The sequence below is a fragment of the Coturnix japonica genome, chromosome 28, assembly GCF_001577835.2.
Source record: "Coturnix japonica isolate 7356 chromosome 28, Coturnix japonica 2.1, whole genome shotgun sequence".
NCBI classification, from domain to species: Eukaryota; Metazoa; Chordata; class Aves; order Galliformes; family Phasianidae; genus Coturnix; species Coturnix japonica.
Genome location: NC_029543.1, coordinates 1,151,073 through 1,172,149, shown reverse-complemented (window position 1 = coordinate 1,172,149; position 21,077 = coordinate 1,151,073). Strand labels below are relative to the sequence as shown.

The following is a 21,077-nucleotide window of genomic DNA, read 5'->3' as shown; positions in this document are numbered from 1 at the left end:
AAAGCTCAGCTCCAAGGACCCGGGTGGCTGCCAGGGCCCCCAGCCAAGACACATCTTCCTCATCTATTTCTAATGACTCTCTCTCAACCCTGCAGCATTGCTGACCCATCTATCACTCCACAAGACATCATCTTGGGAAAGAAGTTGTGCCTGGATGCAGCTGACTCAAGAACATGTCCTCAGCCACCACCAGATTTGCCTAAATACCCTTTAAGTGCTATCAGTGACTCATGGCTATGCTGTGGTGCCAGGCCATAGACATTTTTTTTCCTATTGCCCACATGTGCCATATCCAGAACACACCATCAGCACTCAGAGCTCTGCTATTTCAGCTCCACATCCTCTGTGTGGGATGGAGCCATTACATTGAAAGACAAGGCAAATTATGCTGGTGTGCAATCTGATTCATAAGCCAGGTGGGCCTCCAGGGCCTAATTTGGGATAGAAGACAGCCGATGACTTCTTTAACAAGCAGAAAATCTTGAGAAACTTCAACTTTTCTTGGAGTAACATATAATTCCTTACCAGCTAAGTGCAGTTTCCAAGGCTAAGAGCTTAACTTGTGCAGGACAGAGAGGCTGCAGGGTTAAGAACTAGGAACTAGGTGAGCACACATGGCCAACAGCCACAGGGGAAATGGGATACCATGAAAACCATGGGCTGCAGGAGCCAGGCTGCCATCCCACAACCTGCTGGGATGTTTCAGGAGCATCAGAACCAGAGGTGAGACTGCACCAGGCACTGAGCCAGCGTTAATAGCTTCTCACAGGCAACAAATCCACCCACACCCTTGATGGAAAGGAAAACTGTTTAGAAACAAAGGTTCTGCCTGGCACAGGGATGTGGGCACCCAGCACCCCACCACTCCCAGCTGGAGGTGCCATGTACGGAGGATGGCAGTGAATGAATGAGCTGAATGCCTGCAGCTGGGTGCAGGTACAGTCACAGCTCTGTGCAATTCAGAGCAGGGGAGCAGCACTCAAAGGACCACAGGTCCACCTGCACATCCCCACATCCCATCCCCTTCCCATAACACAAGAAGGGGGTGAGGATGACAGTACCCTGCCTTGTGCAATGAATTATTAGCCAAGCCCACAAATGCATCTCCATGCACGCTAGAAAGATAGAACAAGAGTATAACCACATAGCATCCAACACCCTCCCCCCAAGAAAGCATCGTCTCATTACTCCACATCTGCCAAAAACCACTAAAGCTGCATTAAACTTCGGGAGTAAGAGCAATTAATCACACCACCGCCTTCATTAATCCTTGGCAATTGTTCCTATAATTAAAAGCCCCACTGTGTCTTGTCTCTCTAATACGAATTTATCAGATTGGGAGCACTCTTGCATGAGCAATGCTTGGCTGGTGGGAAGATACCTGCCTTAGGGCTGCATACATGCAAGGGAAATGCACACAGGCTGCTCCCAGCAATGCCATCCCCTGCACACCTGGTTCCCTTTGCTCCTAAAACAAAAGAGCTTTTGGTGGTGAACCTGGGAGCTGCTCAGAAGGGTAAAGAAGCCATGAAGCTCCAGGGATGGGGTAGTAACACACAACAGCTCTCAGTGTTCCTCATCACCTCCCCCATTTCCAAGCTAATATTTGCAGCATCTTAAATGAAAGATGAATAAATATGGCAAGTTTGTGAGAGTGCATGGATGAAGCTAATTGGACCTGAAAATTACTCCTCCTTGCGTGAGTCACTCTCCTAATGTATGTGCATAGCAATGTTCGCAGCGTGCTCTCCTTCCACCTTCCTTTGCCATCCCTTTCGCTTGGAAGGAGTGCATGTGGGAGGCACAGCTCATTTCTCACCTGGGCATTGCCATCAGCAGCAGCCTGGCCACAGAGGCTCATGATTTTGGTGCTGTTTTGCTGACTGCATGACATGCAATGAGCCCTCCAAACCTCAGCTCATCTTCACCACTCAGCCTCCAGGTTGGCTCCCAGGCCACCAACCAAGAACAGAGACCACAGAGAGGGATGGAAAAGGTGTTTAAAAGGCACTTGGGAAAGAGCTTTAGCAGAAAGCTCTGCTTTGCAGCAGAGAGGCCCACCTATGTCATGCTCTTGGCCCCCCACATCTACCCCTCTGTAGCATGAAAAAGGGCTGAGCCCTCAACCCCCCCTCCCCACACCGAGGAGCACGCAGCACCTACCTGGCACTGGATCCAAGGGGAGCACTCCAGATAAAGCTCTGCAGCTCATTCCCACCCCACTGAGCCATTCATCGCCTCCACACTCATCTGATGGCTTTTTTCTCCCTAAATTAGGGCTTAAAGCTCCAGGATGGTTTGGGCATGGCCCCTCACTGCAGACAGGTGTGAGCAGAGCTGCAGGTGAGCTCAGAGCTGGGTTCAGCACTGCTCCCTTCCTGCTGTATTTTGAGGCATAATGGCTCTGCAGCCTGGCACCCAGACAACAAGTAAAGCCTCCCCTTTATCTCCATATCCCAAAGCTCAGGAGCAAGCAGGAAAATCCCATAGATTTCAGGAAAAAAAAAGCCCTTACCTAGCTGTGTGCCATTGAGCAATGCTTTATTAATCTCTGCTTTGTGAACATTGGCTGCAGGAAGCACAAACAAGGAGCAATTGACTTAATGCAGCACCCAACATCACATCCATGCTTTGCAGTATCAGCTTCTTTATCAACCTTACGGAAAAAAATCTTGCTGTTATTCAGCAGTAATGAAAGCACTGCTGCTGTGGCTGCAGCTAACAGAAGGTGAGGGGCGTACCTGCATTTAAAGAGACACTGCCATAGGGAGGGTGAGAACTTCCATGCCCATCTGAGCTTTGCCACATAGAACTGCTCTGGTTGCAGAAACAAGCTGGGGAGGAAAGCCACCCTGCCCTGCACCAAGTGTGCCCAACTAGAGCAGCATCACATCTGGGGGCTGCAGCATGCCAGGGTTATTTTACATCAGTTGGAGCATCCTTCACAAACACGCATACAAACAGAGCTGGGGGCAGCCATGCCATAGCCCCCAGCAAGAGCTGAGCACCCCAGGGCTGTACCTATTTGTATACTCACATTTAGATCATTGCTCCTTGCAGCTTCAACTGCTGTCGCTTGTTCCAGATAGCAGATGTGTGGTCAGACTTGTGTCACTGCAAGGCAGTGGCTGGCTGTGGGACTCAGATCCCATCTGCACCTCCAAGCCCTGACTTGTACTGAACCAAAGTCCTCTGTAAGGTTCATTTGAAGGGAGAGGACCCCATACACAATTGAAGATTGAGGGCTCAGCAAGCAGCACAGACTCCAGATGGAATTAATTTGGAGTATCCCAAAGGCAAACTTTGTTTCTAGGGATGTTGTGTGTGGAACACCCATCCTGCACCTTTGGTGACAGCCTAGAGCCATATGGGATGAGTTGGTGTGATCACACTTGGGTATCTCTGCACAGCAGCTCTGCTCTCTCCCCCCATCACAATATTCCCAAAGCCATCACTTCCAGCAGTGACAGAGACCCCCCCCCCACCATGGGAGGGATCAGAGGGGATGATCCCACTGCCAGCCCCACCACTGTGGCTGTGCCAGGTCTGGCTACAAACAGCATCCCAAATTGTATGAAAAAAAATAGGGTAACTTTATTATGAAGTTCAAAACAAAGAAAAGCCAAACATCATTAAATGGACAGCTTACATTACAGCACAGGCAGAGAGAACCAGGTATGTCACAGCCACAGCAGAATTCAGGGCCATGGATCAGGGCTCCTGAGACCCCTAGGAGGGAAATTTAACCTTCAGCATGGCTGCAAGCATTCACACAGTTGGACCCCACAGTTTCTCACCCTCCTATGAGCCTCCCCACCAAACCAATGGGAACTGAGATGGTATTAGCCAGCACTGATAGCTTGGGACTATCTTTCCCAATAAAGGAGAGCAGAAGAAACATGCACAGATGATAATTCTTACCCAACATTGCGAGGAACTGCTGCTCTCATATTCCACATCAGCCTCTTGCTCACTGCCATCTCCACTGCTCACATCTTGTGGTGTCTGAGTGTCACTATCACCACTGTCTTCACTTGAAGCATCTTCTGCATTGCGGGATGCAGCTGAGTTCTCCTGTTCCAGCTCTGAGCTCATGGCCAAGGGCTCAGAGTTTCCTCCATCCCCACTGGGTTGGGCATCATCCAACTGCATATAAGGGGAATGGTCAGACTGCAGTTTCGTAGAAGGTATTGCTTAATATTGCTAAATCCCCCCAGGACTAGTTATGTCGCCCACTCACCTGGGGATCTGACTCCTTCAACATAATGGCTTCGTCATGCTCTTCAAGCTCCAGGTCTGTCTCTGTGCTGTTCTGAGACTTGTACTCCTCAGTGTCTGTATCCACCTCCGAGGGCTGGGGAGAGAAAAGGAGCCCCTGAGGGATGCATTTCCCCCTCCCCACAGGGCTGGGAGCTGTCAGAGGTGGCCAAGGTGATGCTTTGCAGAGATGCCACCCAAAAGGTGATGTATGGGATGAGTGGGGCACCCAACATTAAAGATATGATGCTCAAGTGCTCCTTGGACAGCCTGAAACCCCCAAGAAAGTGTATGACAAAAGAAACCACCTTACAGCTCTTTGCACAGTGACAATCCCAGTCTACCAGAGAGACACAGAGGCCATTCACAAGCATCTCTAAACTGCTCAGCCTCTGAGAAATGATACCTCATATGAAGGGTCCTCTGGGTCATCATCTGGCAGGTCCTTTTGCAGCACCACCACCCAGGACACCTGCTCCTCCAGAGCTACATCGTCCCTTTTCCTCTTGTTTGCTTTGCTGGATGGGTTGATCAGAGCTTCTCGGACCTCTGTAGGAATCGCCAGGATGTGCAGTCATAACACACACAGAACAAGTACCCTTGCATTTCCCACCAACACAGGAGCTCCAAACCTGATGTTTTTGGGCTGCAAACCCTCTGAGTGCTCCAGGAGGACTCAGCTCTTACCCTTGGGTTTGCTGCTCTGGCCCCAGTTTGTGGGCAGGTGGCCGAGGACTGCTTGGATCCTGGTGGGGATGAAGGCAAGGAGGAGACGCGTCAGGCGCCCATGGCGCTTCTTGGCAAACCGTGTGGGTCTACAGGGAGCCTGCACAGGGCAGACTCTGCTGATGATGGCCTCCAGAGGGACCACAAATCCAACCCAGACTGATGCCTTCTGAAGCACCTTCAGCTGCAAACACAAGGAGAATTATACTTGTAGCACAAGACCCCAATGAAACCTTTAAACCCTGCACCCTCACAGTGTAATGCTATGGCTGGGACATCAGCCAGGTCAACAGGCACCAGTTGGGTTACACTTTGCCCCAGAGATCTCCCATTCCTTCCAGTGCAGAGAAGAGAAACATTACTGCTGTAGTGCAGTGACCATGGAAAAGAGACTGACAAAGCAGAAAGAATATGACAAAAAAGCCAAAACAACTGCTAGCATCAAGGTCTTACCACCCTATCCCTCACCCCCAAACCACCCCAGCAGCTGGAGCAGAACCTACCAGGGACCTGACCAAGCGCAGCTGAAGCACCTGGTGTAGGAACCTGCTGGAGAAGGATCCAGGCTCACTTCTGGTCCCCATTAGCCTCTAGACAGGGAGAAAAAAATCAGACATCTTTCATATCACATTCATACCACCCACCAGAACCTACTCTGCACTACCTGGAGGAGATCTGCCCACTCTGGATTAGTGCAAGGCTTAGCTGACTGCTCCATACAGCCCCACAACCTGAACTGCACCAACCTGACCTAACCCAGCCTTCAGCACCCAGCCTTTTGTACTTGCTGGTCCAGCTGCTCCCCATTGCCCTGATGAGCTGCCCACCCCCTTCCTCAGCCAGGCAGCCCCACACCCTCCAATGGGATTTCCTTGGTGTGAACTTGGTGTTGTGCTCAATGGAGGGTGATGGCTGTCAGTAAGTCAAGGGTTTGTTTTCTCTCCACTTGGGGTGCACATCTCCCAGCAGGGGTTGCACAGCCAAAGCTCTGCTCTGTGCTCAGGGCTCAGAGGGCAGATGGAGTTACCAGAGATTAATAAATGAGTGGTTATCAGCTCACTGAGCTCTGATATCTCAATGTGTGTGTGTGCTCTGAGCTAACAGGCAAATGGGAACTGAGCTGCAAAGCTCTCCCCTTCTTCTCTTGGTGCCCCATCATCTTCTAAGGAATGCACTGGGACCAGTCCTTGGTGGCAACTCATTGGAACTGATGGATTTAGCATTTAAACCTGGAGATTGGGAGCCAGCACTCCTGGGTGCCATTCCCTGCTCTGTGACCTTCCTGGGGACATTTCTGTGCCTTTTTCCTCATCTACAAAATGGGAAATAATCTGTTCTGCCTCACAGGGGGATCGTGGCTCCTCATCCATCCTTGTTCACAAAGCACTCCGATGCCCTTGGCAGGATTTCCCAAGGGAAGAACCGTTATGCTGCGCTCTCACAACCTGCTGCAGTGCAAGACTGGGCAGAACCACGCAGCCAGGGCTTGTCTGAAATGGCTGCAGTGGGAATTGCAGGGGAGCATGGGCAGCACTGAGGATGCTCCCATCCCGCACACCCCACGCGGGGCAATGGGGACATTGCAGTGGGAGGTGTTGATAGAAACAGTCATCACAGAGGCTCATTATTCTGCCTGGGGCCCGGTGCATTTGCTAAGTGTTGTTTTTATCTGACTCAGAGCTGTGTCCTGGTCTCCTGCAGGTACAGCAGCAGAAAAGCTCACGTCAACTGCTTTCAATTCCATGTTCCAGCCCACATTGGTGGGTGGAAGGAGAAAAGCAACCGACTGAGCCCACTGGGAGCCCAAGGGGATGTCACCTACCTCAGCTGCAGCAAATGCTACCCATTGATATTGCCATGCTGGGCAATGGGAGGGATCAACCCCAGAGAACTCAATGGGCAGCAAGAGCACCAAGCATTTCCCCCTCTGATTTTTATGCTAGTGCACACACCTGGCCTTCCCAAAATCAATACTGAGCCTCAGTGTGTGCCAAGAGACTGTTATAGTCCTTGTCCATGCCTGCTGGGAGAGATAAGCCCTCATGTGCTCATTAGCTACATCCTCTTCTCCTTGCTAATTGCTGCAAGAAGGGTCACACTCTGGCTATGATACGGCTCCCTGCTTGGAAACTGGAGTCTGGGGCTCTGCAGCATCAGGGAAGCCTACTTCTAAAGGGAGCTTTGAGGGCACAGCTGCTGGAAGAGGAGCCTGAAGCCATGAAATCCTATGATGTGGGTGCTCAGAGGTGACCTGGGCTGAGCAGGAGGTGTGCTGTAACTCCACAAAATCCTCTGTGCTCTGTGCAAGGGCTCCCTTGGAAGGAGCGCTGTATAACTCCAGCAGTGTGACTCTGCTTGTGTTTACACAGCTATCTGTGACCACCACAATAACACTGCATCACATCCATTCCCTGCTTTTCCGTTCTTTGCAAAATAAAAGCCCCACAACAAACAAATGTCTTTTTGCTCCCTCCAAAGCTTAGCTTGTTTTGAGCCACTGCATCTGCAATAGAAGCAAATTCTTTGAAGGACAGAGCTGTCCAGACAATCTCTTTCCCTCACCCCATCACCTCACAGCTCTGTCTCCTGCTGTAACCCTTCCAGCAATGCTGTTCCCAAAGCTGGAGTGCAGAGCTGGAGGCAGCACCCGAGGGCTGCACGCTGCCAGCACATCTCCTGCTCACTGCAGCCTCCTCCTCCTGCCAACAAGTCAGATATGGGGGAGAAAAGATGATTTCAGTCCATTTTGCTTATCCTTTTGGGGCTGACATATTGTTTTTTAAAATGGTTCAACCAAGCTTTTTATCATAGGGCAGCAATGAGAACGCAGAGGTAGGCACTATATCTTCCCAATTAACGAGATTAGTCTATTGATTTTAATGGGGGCGATTCAGTGGCCGGAGATGAAACACCAGCTTATTTATCCATTGGATGAAGACCAGAGAATGCAGGATCTGGCCCTCAAATATCACATCCATCTTCAGTCAGTTCAGGAATCCAGTCCTGTGTTAGTTGTGAGATTCAGCTGGGGGTTTTATCGCTGTTGTTTTAGGCAGCTTGCCCAATAGGGAGCAGTATGATTAATATTTAGGGAACAAATCCAGAGGTAATGATCCCCAGAGCCTGGGGATGCTGATGGTTTGGTGTGCTGAGCAGTCAGGTGGAACTGCTGCTTTCCAAGCTGCCATCAGACACACTGCCAACAAAGTGAGGGACAGATTGGTGGCCCTATGAACACAAAGTGTTTAACAACCTGGCTCAGCCCCCCAGCCCTGCTTTTAGCTGAGGCTCAGATGGGGCTTTTTTAAGAAACAGCCTCCTAACACTTCTCCTACGGGTGCTGCCTCGGAGCAGCCATGAATCCCCAGCCTCCCTGGCAGATATCAGCACGTTTGCAGGGAAGCATTGAGGATTGTGAGATTATCTGGAGGGAAGGGATTCATCCTTCCAGCTCTCAGCACCAGGATGGTCCTGATGCTCAAAGAGTTGGTGCTGTCCTCAGGGGCATCGCTGCTGTCCCCATCAAGAAAGCCCATACCACCCCAGGGTGGGATGAATGATATAGGTTAGGAAAGAGCTCTAAGATGCTGCCACTATAACCCACTAACCATGTCCCTTAGTACCACATCTGCCTTTTCCTTAAACACCTCCAGGGATGGTGACCCCGTGGGCTCATCCCATTAATGCAGCCTGTCTGGACCCCATTATCGACCCCAGGGGAGCCACCCAGCCATGTGCTGCAGCTTCTCCAGGAGAATGCTATGGGAGACAGTGCCAAAGGCTTTGCTGAAGTCTGGGTAGACCACACCAGCAGCCTTTCCCTCATCCGCTGTCTGGATCAGATCAATTTCTAATTAATCATAGAACTGTTTGAGTTGGAAGGAACCTCTAAAGGCCACCTGATCCAACTCCCTGCAGTGGTGGTGATGATATCCCAGCACAGTGCAGAAGCATGCAGGGCTTTGGGTCACATTATGGCTACAGGTGGAACAAGGTTGTTGGTGCTCAGCTCACTCCTGCTTAGCAGAGCACTGTTTGTTAGGATGGGTTCTCCCAGCCTGGAGGACTGTCCTGCTGCTGGGACGGGCCGTCCTCACCTTCATGCCTCTGGCAGCATTGCTCCTGATGCAGTCCTGCTGTTCCTTAAATATTAATGATGTGTTCAGCTGAGCTGCCTCACTTCTGAGATCACACACAGGACAACATTCAGCCTTCTTTCCATCTTCGTGTGCCATCTGCTCTTCTGTCATGTAATATGGAAAGGAGAAGTCCTTACATTCAGGGACAAGTGAACATACTCTAGGTATCAACCTTTTGCTGAGGTGTTAACAGCTCTAAATGTGAAGGATAAACAGGTTTAATTAGCATTAAGACATTTCTTTTTTAGCATTTACAAGCCTCATTATTATTCCCCTTGCATAGGGAGACTCAGAATTGATAACGTGGAACAGACACCTTCTGTGTGGTGCACCACTGCAGGGTGCATCCAGTGACTTCTGCAGGGCCCTCCCCTGAACCCAGTCTTTGCTCTGCATTCTGAACTCCTGGCTCACCTCCTACCTCTTGCAATGGGAAGCAGTGATGGCTGCAGGAACTGGAGCTGTTTCAGTGCCTGTAGGGGGATGCTCACTTTGGGGGTAAGTTGTGGGATGGGAGGAAATGGTTTCAGCCTATAAGTGGGGAGGCTGAGATTGGATATAAGAAAAATGTTCTTTACAATAAGGGCAGTGAAGCTCAGGTTACCCAGAGAGGTGGTGGGTGCAGACAGCCAAGGTCAGGGAATGGGGCTCTGAGAACCCAATGGAGCTGTGGGTGTCCCTGTTCAGTGCAGAGGAGTGGGACCAGATGGCCTTTAGGAGCCCTTTCCAATTCAAACCATTCTGTGATTCCATGATTCTATGGAATTCACAAGTCCTGCAAGGTGGTCCCCAAGCTCAGGTCCGGCAGCTGTAAGCCTTACTGCAGGGCTCTCCAGGATGACTTCCAGAGCCCGGAGCAGAGGTGACCTCCACCAATAAACTGCTGACAGAGGCAGCAGCATACCTGCAAGCTGCCTGCATTGTCACCTTTGTCATGCTGCATCCCTAACAGAGAGCCCAGAGTGCAGGGGAAGGCCAGGCAGAATGCAAGGCAGCAAATAAAACAGAGCTGCTGTATTCCCTGGGTGGCAACACCTCTGCTCATCTTTTTTTTTTCTCTTCCCAAGGACAAAAGTCTTTGAGAGTGGAAAGGAATCCCACGTGGTGGCAATTCCCAAGTGGTGCATGTGGCCTGGAGTCTTGTTCTGAAGAGGATGTAGGTAGGAGAACGGGTCCTAAGGGAAACGTAGGCAGAAGGCAGAGTGCAGGGGAAGAGGAATGAGCAGAGAGATGGAGAGGAGGGAGCTGTGCAAGTGGGTGCTAAAGGAAGAACATGGGAATGGGTGTCAGGAGAATGAATGAAGATACAAGAGGTAGGGAAACTTGTATTGGTTAAATTGTGAATAAAACCAGGCTGGAAGGATCACAAGGGATGGGAAAATGCAGCTCAGGTAGTGACTTACCCTCACTTCTGAGTAAGAGGATCTGGAGATCACCTGCCATCTGTGGGATGGGTCTGTGTGTGTGGAACACAGGGCATGGTGAGACCTGAGTTCAGCCAAAGGACCTCCAGAAGAGGAAACCCAAAGCCAGCCCTACCACAGTGCACCACATCCTGCTCTGGGCAGAGAGCTTTGTTGTGTTTCCCTAAGCCCAGCTAAGAGCATCCCTCTGGGTACACGGCACACTTCAATCAATGCCAGTCAGTCTGCAAAACCCTGACCTGCCTTGTAAAGAAACCGCATCCTCTGCACGCATGAATCAAGTGATTGTAGAACAAGGAACACACTGTTTTCAGAGAGCATAAATTTATCCTCTCGTATTTGTTCAGGGTGTTGATCCTCAGGTCTCAAGAATCACACTGGCTTCTTACCCCATCAAGTTGTTAACCACCACAGAGAGACTGGGAACGACATGTCGTGTCTTTACTGGTGTGAAACCACAGAAATTTAATCAGAATTTGGTGATTTCTTCTGATAAGGTTCATCTTTCCTACCCATGCTTTTCCTTTCTGAAAGCAAACGACCGCATCTACCCCGAGGTGTCATTTTCTGAAGATGAGTTTTGTCATTTGTTATGCTGTTAAACTCCACACTGATCTTGTATCAGATTCTTGTCTTGAGATTACAACCATGACAAACTGCAAGAGCTATCAAGGGCGTTGTCAAAATCCATCTGGACATTTTCGCTTAAATTAAGTGTTCCACATACCAACTTTGTTCCTAGAAAGAAAACGTCTTGGCTCTGTGTTGTAGGGACATGTTAGGAAATGTGTCCTGCCTTGATTACTGTGTTGGAGTAAGAAGGAGGTGGGGGCATTTTAAAAGCTTGGAGCATCTCTGCAGATAGCTGGGTGCTTGTGGGGATGGATGGGCAGTGGATGAGCTGGGGGAGAAACCTCTGAACCACATGTAAATCTACATCTGAAAGTGTGTGAAGACACAAAGCTCACCCCAGCACAAACAAAAGTTACTGCAGGATTTCCCAAGCCTCCCATTCTGTGTGATGATACACCAACAAACTTCCTCTTGGCTGCAATCACTGCGATGCTCTTGGATCCATAGCTGGCAACCCATCCTTCTGCTGCATTCACTGATGCAACCAGCTCATTTCTTGCATGCTTTTCTCCAGCCAGCCTTACTCTCACCTTTCCTGTGAGCCATGCTTGAGATTAGGAAAAGGTCAGGAACCAGTGTCAAAATTCCTTGTTGAGCTGATGCTGCGATTTGATGCACTGCAGAAAGCACAGAGAAAGGGTGGAACACTGCCTGTATCAGCATCCTCATCTGCTTGGCTCAGTGCAAAGCTAAAATTCATCAGCAGCACTGAGCAAAGCTTTTAGAAATGCTCATAATTCAATTAGGCCATCAAAGAGATGATCTAATCACGTCAGCTCAATTACTCAGTCGGACGAGCTGACATCTCTCCTGCCACCTCAGTGGGAGCCGTCTGCTGCTCAGCCCTCCGGTTGCAATCCTTACACCCAAGGAGAGGGTTTGCTCAGGTTTTGCTCTTGCTTTTTCACTCTGCATCTCCTTCCCAGTCCCAAAGATCCAGGTCCTGACCTACAGCAAAACCACAAACCCTGCTGGCTCTCATTCCTGCTCCCAGCCTACACCCACATGCTCTGTCAATGCCCGTTACTTTGCGGTTAGGTGCTGTGCTACCAACCCAGCTTTTATCAGGTTTTTGGTTCCTAGAGACAAAACTGTCTCACACAGAACTATGTGTCACCTGAGCCCTTCTGAAGTTGCCGTGCACCCTGAGAACAAAGCCCTTGGAACAAGTGGACAGAGAGCACTCAGCTTCCAGCCTCACCCTGACGGAACAGACAGCTCAGCCCTGATCAAACAGAGCTGTGGCACGACGCCTGGTTGCCACTTGGCTGTTGTCCTTGAGCAAATCCCAGCTGAAAGCATCAAGGGCCAGACCCCAGCCCTAGAGCCAGCTGGCTTCAGCATGGTTCCTATTTGCTCAATGGCTCTTAGAGGCTTCCAGAAGCGTCTCACTCCTGCAAAACCAACTGCAAGTTGCTGGAGGATCCCTGAAGAACAGCGTGGAAATGACAAGCTGAGTCCTTCACATGGAGATGCAAACAGGCTCAGTCTGCATGGAGCCATTCCATCACCCCACTTAATCCTGGGACCACCACAATCAGAGTAGAGTGATGCAGCACTACCCGAGTGGTGCATCTAAAAAGCTCCACTGTGAAAAGTTCTGTCTTTGGATGAGTGCTTTGTAAAGAGATGAGAAGCAAAGTGTGACCATCAGATGCAAACTTTCAGCATGGAAATGGATTCACAGCTCTATATCCCAACAAGGTGCATTGCAGGCTGGGACTGCTGCAAGTGCACCATGGATGTCAGAAAATAATATAGGGTGGGAGAAGTTGGAGTCAGATGAGGTATGAAAGGATCTGGGGGAACTTGGGACAGAAGAAAGGATCTGTGGGCAATAGGATGGCAGATGAAAGTCAATGCAATGCAATGCAATGCACAGAAGAAGAAGCAGTTGAACTATTCCTGGTCTTCATGCATTGTAAATCAACTAAAAGGCCGCAGTGTCACCGTAAAGATTTCATTAAGAAGCATCTGCTCAGCAAAGTGTTCTGGCCAAAAAGCAGGATGACATTATGATATTTAAATATACATTTTATGCGATGATGAAAATATTATGGTGCCATATATTACACAAGTGATGATACCTCCTCATCTTCAACAGCGCGTTCATTCCAGTTCTGCTGCCCTCATTTGGAAGACATTAATCAGGTTCAAAGAGTGCAAGAAGAAATGCTGGAGACTTGGGAGATTTCCATATTAGAATAGACTGCTTGGGCTATTCCAACTTTAGATGAGAAATTAGTAATAGGAAAAGAATAAATTTCATTCACTAATGAATGACATTGGAAAAGAAAAAAGCGCTGTTCTAATGTACTGAGTGTTGTACTGCTAACAGAACTGGGAGGCACTCGTATAAATTCAAATCACCCTTTTATGTCAACCACCATTACAAGTCAGCTGAAGCGCTTCTGATCTGGAAACTCATTAATTCCATACAGTAATCTGTGCTCAAGTGTTTAGCAAGACTCAAAAACTCCAAAGGTATCTCCTTTTCCCATAGACAGTTCCAGACAGGGAATGCCAATCCTCACATTCAGGTATAGGAAAACTCCTGTTCATTCTTCAGCCCTCTGGAAGACTCCAAGACTATTTCCTGGTTCAGAGCAACACATCTCTGCTCTGAAGGGTCTTCTGATGGGGACCTGCAACACTTCTACACCCAAACTGCATTTTCACATTGAAAAGTTTCCAAGTTATCAAATCAAACCTGACAAAACATCTCCATCTTCCACTCCGTGCATTACAGATTTCAGAAATGGGTTTTGGATGCCTGGCACCACCCAATCAAAGCCTGAGGTTCGAAGCGCTTGGTGCATTAAGGCTACACCTACGTGGGATCTGAAACGTCTGTCTCCTTGGAAATGCGCTGATTTCAAACTCCAGTTTCAAACCAATGCAGAGTGAAATGTCATATTTAGAACCTGTGCACAAAATGGAACGCTTGAAGAAGTTCTTAGAAGTTACTTGAGATGCTCTGTTGTCATCTTGACAGGCTGCTTTTCCATCCTCATTGTGATTTCTTGCATCGAGTGGTAATTTTCATAGCAAAAAAAACCCCAAAAACTCACTATTTTGAAAGGAAAAAAATAATAAATAAATGGAAACGTTAAGTTCTTGTCATTTTCAAACGGAACATTTCAGCCTGATTTGCATGTTTGACTTTGCATTCAGAATATAATGGGCAAAACCAAACACATGGGTGCCAAAAGCTCAGAAAATGGTGTTTGATTGAAATCTAAGAGGAAAATGAGCTGTGAGAATGATGCCCAGCTACAGCACTGGGTCCTGGTCTGGTCCCAACTGATCCCTCTTATATATTTCCCCTATGAATTATTGCTGTTTTATTCAGACATCTCAGAAACACAGAAATTTCTTCCTGCAAGCATGCTGTAGTACAGGCTTTCTTTTTAAGAGCAACAGCCCATGCTCTCCTAATTAAACAGGTGGAAAATAGATGTGCACACCGAGAACATCTTTAGAATTGCTGACATTTTAATCCTATTTTATTTAATCAAAGGCGCTCTCAGTGTTCCTGCTTTACAGCTTCACTGGACCGTGCTGATGGAGACTTACACGTGTTTGCATTATGGCGATAAATCAACCACACTGCTCCCTCCTGTATGAACCACATATCTCTATATTGCAGGCTTCAGAACTGATAAAAATTGGCTAAACCCTTTGTTCCCATCAGCACCTGCCTGCAGGAGCCCCTCTAGGGCATATCCTGCTCTGCTGAGCACCGGGTGCTCCATGACTTTGGAGAAGAAAGAGTTGAAGAATTGGTGCTGGCTGTATCACCCTGCCATGCCTAACAAGGAGAAGGTTCCCCCTCTCTCCCCCCCTTAAAAAATCCTTGCCTATATAGCAAACTAAAAAGTGCACCTTCCCAGGCACTTTATAGTGATGAATTCCTTTAAGGTGGTGGAGGAGAGTTTAGAAAGGACAAATGTAATGAGACTTTGGTTCACTAATAATGATATTGCTCCCAAAAAGCACACAAGGAAATACTCTTTCTCGTGACTCACACTTTGATGAATGCTGTTTTCAGTACTTTTCCAATGGTATTTACTATTACCCATCACCCCCTATCTCCTGCTCCACACCAGGTGTGGAGAGCTCACTGATGTGTTGTGGGTTCTGTTTGTTGTGATAGGATGCAGGGAAATGGTTTCACACTGAAAGTGAGGAAATTTAGACTGGATATAAGAAAAAAAAAGTTCTTTACAATAAGGGTAGTGAATAACTGGCATGGGTTGCCCAGGCAGGTGGTGTGTGCCCCATCCCTGCAGACATCCAAGGTCAGGGGATGGGGCTCTGAGCACTGACAGAGCATTGAGTGTCCCTGTTCAGTGCAGGGAGTGGGACCAGATGGCCTTTAAGGGTCACTTCCAACTCAATGTATTCTGTGATTCTATGAAACCTACCTGAACATGCTGCCAGGTCCCTATCTTTCTGGTAAGGGAATCCCTTGGGTTCCTTTCATGGGGAGAGAGCACACCTGCCTGGCAGATGAATAACCCAGCCAGGGTACATTTCTCACCAAAAAAGAAAAGCTCTTCTGAAGAATGCAATGCTAGAAATGCAGGTATACAGGATCCACGCACGTCCCCAAGCACTTGACCTCCACATTCATGCTTTTCACCACACCCAGATCGATGGGCATCCGGTCGAACTTCATGCCGCAGGTGCTAAGCTTCCCTCTGTGCAATGAGCCAGAATGCCTCATCCATTGTACTGGCATTTGCCTTCCCGTCATCCCCTTCATTACTGCCTTCTTAACCATGTCACTGCTGAGGACCACAGAACACCACCTCAATATTAGATATTAGATCCAAACTTCAGTACCTGTAAAATTCAGAGTCTTTGTTTCGGTGCAATCCAGCATTTAAAGAGGGATGATTGCAAAATGATGAGCCCCAGTGGTGGTTCTGAATCCCAAATTCAGCAGGTGCTCAGGCTCTGGCTGCATGCAGTTTTGCCTTCTCTACAAAGACCACATTGCAATGCACCTGCAAAAGAGTTAACCTCTGTGGGACTGCAATTTGACAGGATTCCAGGCTTTCGCACTGTTTTCTTTCAGCAAAGTCCTTTGGACTCTTAATCAGCTACAGGATTTAGTGTTATTATTTACACCTTGAAAGGAGGAAGAGAACTTCCCCGCAGCCCCTGGGTGACAATGCTGAGCCCCTCCCCACCACGACTGCACTGCGTCAGCACTAACCTTTCAGATATCTCCTCTTGCAGAGGCTTGTCACCTGCATAGCAGTCTGTGATGTCCGGCAACTTGACATGAATGAAGGAGATTAGTGCCCTTTGTGAAATGGGTTTCAGGGTTTCTGCAAAGTTTACACGTTATTTCTTGTAAGAAGCTGGACATGAGTGATGGAATCAAACAATCTCAGAAACAGAATTGCCAAGGTTGGAAAAGATCTCCAAGATCATCCAGTCCACTGACCTACAACCAATATTTACCCACTAAACCATGTCCCTCAGTACAACATCTAAACATTTCTTGAACAAAAAACAATGAAGTGAGCCTTCTGCCAAGCAGCAACTGTGGTGACATGATCCTGTTCCTCATGTCCCCAATGGTGCCCAGGCATATGGAGGATCTTTGCCTGGTAAGGTCCCCCAGAGCTCCAGACATTTCCCTCCAATCAACCTGACATGGTGGGGGGCAACAAGCCCATGGCAAGCACTGAAATAGGGGGCCTTTCAGGTCCTTCCAACCCAACCCAACCCAACCCAACCCAACCCAACCCAACCATTCTGTGATTCTGTGATCTCATAGGGAAACACCACCCCAAGGGACCTTCAAAGCATCTCTTACTCCACTGCAGCCACCATGAGAAATAAAGACAATTCTTATCCATATCCTAACTTTGCTAAATCATTTATTCTACACCCTGGATGCTGACATTGCCAACCTACTGAACGCCCCTTGTGCAACCTCCAGACTGACGACACCACAGCCCTTACAAGCTGCAATAGGATGATTTATGTGAGATTAGCTTTTCCGTACAGATGCAAATTTGTGTTTTGGGGGTAGGTCCCATTGAAACAAGCCTTGTAGAGATTTTGTGATCTCCCCTGTTTGGCAGCAGTATAATTACTGCCCTGTGAATGGCCGGGAGGAAACAAGATCCCAGGAGCTGCCTATGGCTGCTGGTGCTGTTAGTGCAGATCGGCTTCCAAAGAGCAGGTAAGAGTGGGATTTCCCTTGATAATTTTCTTTTACTCACTCTGGCCATTTACTATCAAACTGTTTCCCCTTTACAATGTAATTATTATTTTTTTAAAGTGTTTTCCTATGTGCATTTACTTAAAAATAAGTCACAAATTGGATTTCTAAATTGACGTTATGTGCCTGCAATCCTCAATAAGCTGATGTAGCTCTGCATGTAGTCTCACCATGGCTTCCGACAGAGGAGTTTCAGATAATGACAAAGTTAGGTAGGAAAAAGGCATCAAAAAATGCCACTTTTTGTCAATCAGCGATTTAACTACCAGGAAATAAGGGCACTGCCTGCAACGCTGTGGGAAAAGGCATCATTGTTTTCTGATGGGCTGATCTTTGTGTGAATAAATGTTGAAAAGTTGCATGGAAATATCTAGAAGTAGATTTTTCAAATAGTTACTTGAAATCAGTAAGTCAAGGTTTGCCATTAGCACTCTGTAAAGTGCCACGCTACTAAAATCATTATTGCTGTAATGTAATTAAATCTGAAATAAAAGTGACATAGACTCTTAAAGAGGATATATTTCATGTATTGGGATGGAGATACCAAAGGACCCCCAGTGCCACGCTGCTGCAAAGACCTTGGTGGCATTCCCAGAACCTAAAGCAGATGAACTGAGGAAGCTTTGGAAGTCCATTGCCTTCAGCCAAGTCTCCAAGAAAGTCCCCCTGATATTTCCTTGCTCCTCAGATGCTGACAGGAGCATCTTCCAGACACCAAACCTGACAGCTTCATGAGGTTGTGTTGTCAAAGCACAAAGCAAAAGGATGTTTTCTATCCAAAGGTCTAATGCTGGGGGAACCGTGATGCTCTACTTGGAGATACTAGGTTAGAAAGGAAACCAAAGGGATTCTCAAATTCTTTCTTAATTTAGCCCATCCCTCCAGGCTAAAGAAATCATGCTCTGACAAAGGAGAAAAAACAATTCCCAGATAGCACAAGCCTACTAACCTCTAGCTTGCTTTTCCCAGCCTTGTTCCACCCTGAAATGAGTTCACCTAAGCCCAGAAACAGCCAAAGGACCAGAGATGAATAAGGAAGCCAGATAACAAAAGATTCCTAATCCTTCCATTGTTTCCTTTGCTATAAAATCTCTTAGTAATTGGTCACTGAATTAGTCACATAACTCCTCTGACCTCAGGATGAGCACTGGAGCATTAAGAGAAAAAAAAATCTGCACTTGGGACTGCACCAAACCCTCCAGATCTGAGGAAGGAAAAGACGGTTTGTTATGTTACTGACCTTCCCCTTCCCTTCTTTTCCCCCAAAACTAAGGGATGAGGGTCCATCAACTTGTTGGAGAAGGTTCAAAGTTGTTTTGCTCCTTTCCCAAGCATCCTAAACCTCAGAAGAGAACTCAGGTCCCCTTCCAAGAGAGAAGAGCATATGATGCAGATCTTGCATCTGCACAGCTGCTATAATGACCATTCATGTTAACCCAATTTGCCTTAATTCTATTCTTCTATAAGGACTTCACAAAGTAGCATATTTAAATACTTCCTACTCCAGAGCAGATAACAGCACTAAAGGGAAGGGAAATTAGTATAATCAGAAGCACACTCACTAGGAAGTACATCTATGTGTGCAAAGACATGGCCCAAAGGAGTTCAAGGAACAGTCTTTGCCTCTGGCTAAATTGGCCCTTGTTGGGTCTAAACACTCTCTGGCAAAATGTCATTATTTATCTGCATTACTTAGCTGGTGACACCAGCAAAACTCATTGCAATCTTGGATCCTTTCCCTGCTGACCTCAAAGGCACTGAGTAGCCAGGGAGGTCTGCGCACCTCTCTGCCTTCCATCTGCATTGCACAACACAGCAGCGGTGGCTGCTGAGCTGGCCCTTGGTGAGGGGAAGAAACATCTCCAACAATTTGTTAACACCAGGACAGACAACAGGCTATTTCTCATCTACTTAAAAATCTGCAGGAGCAGCTTCTTTCCCAGAGCCTCGTGATCCTGCATCAGAGCCAGAACAACGAAGTAACAGCATGATTCGATGGGAGCTTAATGGGGGACAAGTATTGGAATTTATAACATTGCAGTTTGGTGATGGTTACTTTCTTCCCCTTCAAAACGCAAACTTTTCTTTGTCGAGAGCAGTTTTGTTTTGTTTTCACAGCTGAGCTATTGTTTGTGGATGGCGTTTGTGTTAATGAGCAATCAACAGATGCACACATCCCTCTAAGAAATAAACCTCGTGCTTTCATTCCAGCACACATAGAAATTCTAGATATTGCAGGAAGATTTAAGTCAGAACATCTAATAGGAGAAATGTCTACATTACTGGGTTTTGCTGCTTGATATTTCATGCATATCCCCCAAACATCTATGTGACGTTGCCATACACTGAGTTCATGTCTACAAGCACTTTACGAGTCTTGGCTGCTGATCACCAATCCTGGAACCAACCAAGGGCAGCCTTGATATCCCAACTTACTCCATACAGCAAGTTAAGCAAAGAATTATCTCAAATGAAGCCATTTTTAAGCTTCTCAAAGAAATGATGTTCTTTGGATTTATATAGTCATGATGCCCATACCCTGAGCAGAAAACCTTTGCCACCACTGTGAGACAACTGGGTGGTGCTGAGTGCTCCCCTTCCCATTGGAGAGAGAACGTTGCTCTGCCGGGTTGATGCCCCTGGAAACAACACCGCTATTATTCACTACCCAGTGAGAACTGGACTTTCATGGGAGGAGATGAAAACAAATAGATGTTGCAATAAATCATCCTTACAAGCTGGACATGTGTCCTGAAACAGATGTTTATTAATTCAATTCTGCTAAATGCCAAGACATAAGGAAGTTAAGGCAGGTAGTTCTCACCATAGCAGTCACAAAGCAGCACTTTTTCCAACTGTATTCTTCCTTATGCAAGACTTAGAAGTTACGCTGTTACCTTTTAGCCCTAGTTTGCATTATTTCCTTTGTAAAAGCTGCAAAAATAACATCAAGTATATGGAAATCAGTAATTTCATCTAAATTTATGTGTACAAGAGATTGTAGAAGAATTCACCTCCAAAATCTCCTTAATAACTCTGAGCAGAATGGGCCATGTTTGGACCTAATGACAACACTCTTGCATGAAGCAGACTCCCCTACCAATATAGAACATCCCAACCTTTGCTTGAACTCTGTCACAGATCAAACCTGAATATTCCACTGTGTTCCTATCAGGGATAGAATCATCCTGGAGATGGCATTGCATCAGCTCTTACAACCTGGTATTTTATATTTCATTGTAATGGAATGGAAGGATGCACTTTGCTAAGATACATGTTGATGTCACAAATGACAGCCTGCATTTTGAGCCGTGCTGCTGTAACTCAGTAGACAAAGTGTATATACAAAAGATGTCAAGGTTAATGATTCAATCAGGAAGAAAAGTGCCATTAAAAAAACCTAACAAACTCCATATGACAGAAATTATGATGCTGAATAAATGAAAAGAATTATATATTTTAGAACAAAAGGTGGCACTTACAAAAAGCCAGCACCCCCACTTGTATGATTGCAATGCTATAGTCTACACTGAGCTTTTACAAGCAAGCAAACCTTTGCTCTCCCACATTCTATTTCTTCCAAAGAGAAAAATCCACCAAGACCTACATTTATACCCCGAATTCTCAAAAAAGACTTCAAACATGGAGCCTGTT

General features: G+C 47.2%; 2 protein-coding genes across 3 annotated transcripts in view; one reads left to right on the top strand and one right to left on the bottom strand.

Annotated features, from left to right (window-relative positions):
- Positions 1–3,569: 3,569 nt before the first annotated feature.
- Positions 3,570–10,686, bottom strand: LOC107325330. 2 transcript variants are annotated; one of them, XM_015886066.2, is made up of 8 exons: positions 10,526–10,686; positions 9,081–9,226; positions 5,487–5,573; positions 4,945–5,167; positions 4,664–4,806; positions 4,241–4,354; positions 3,922–4,146; positions 3,570–3,729 (listed from the first exon to the last, which is right to left on the bottom strand). In XM_015886066.2, exons 1-8 carry the CDS (start codon positions 10,563–10,565, stop codon positions 3,712–3,714), a joined length of 996 nt encoding a protein of 331 aa, XP_015741552.1. In that variant the 5' UTR covers positions 10,566–10,686; the 3' UTR covers positions 3,570–3,711. The 2 variants fall into 2 exon arrangements, with proteins under 2 accessions (XP_015741552.1, XP_015741553.1); XM_015886067.2 differs by lacking the exons at positions 9,081–9,226; positions 10,526–10,686 and adding an exon at positions 5,648–5,730.
- Positions 10,687–17,168: 6,482 nt separating this feature from the next.
- LOC107325340 (mucin-5AC-like) overlaps positions 17,169–21,077 on the top strand; it is a 30,821-nt gene continuing 26,912 nt past the window's right edge. Inside the window, exon 1 of the mRNA XM_015886076.2 lies at positions 17,169–17,384. The gene's annotated coding sequence lies outside the window, so the exon portion shown is untranslated. The remainder of the gene's footprint in view (positions 17,385–21,077) is intronic.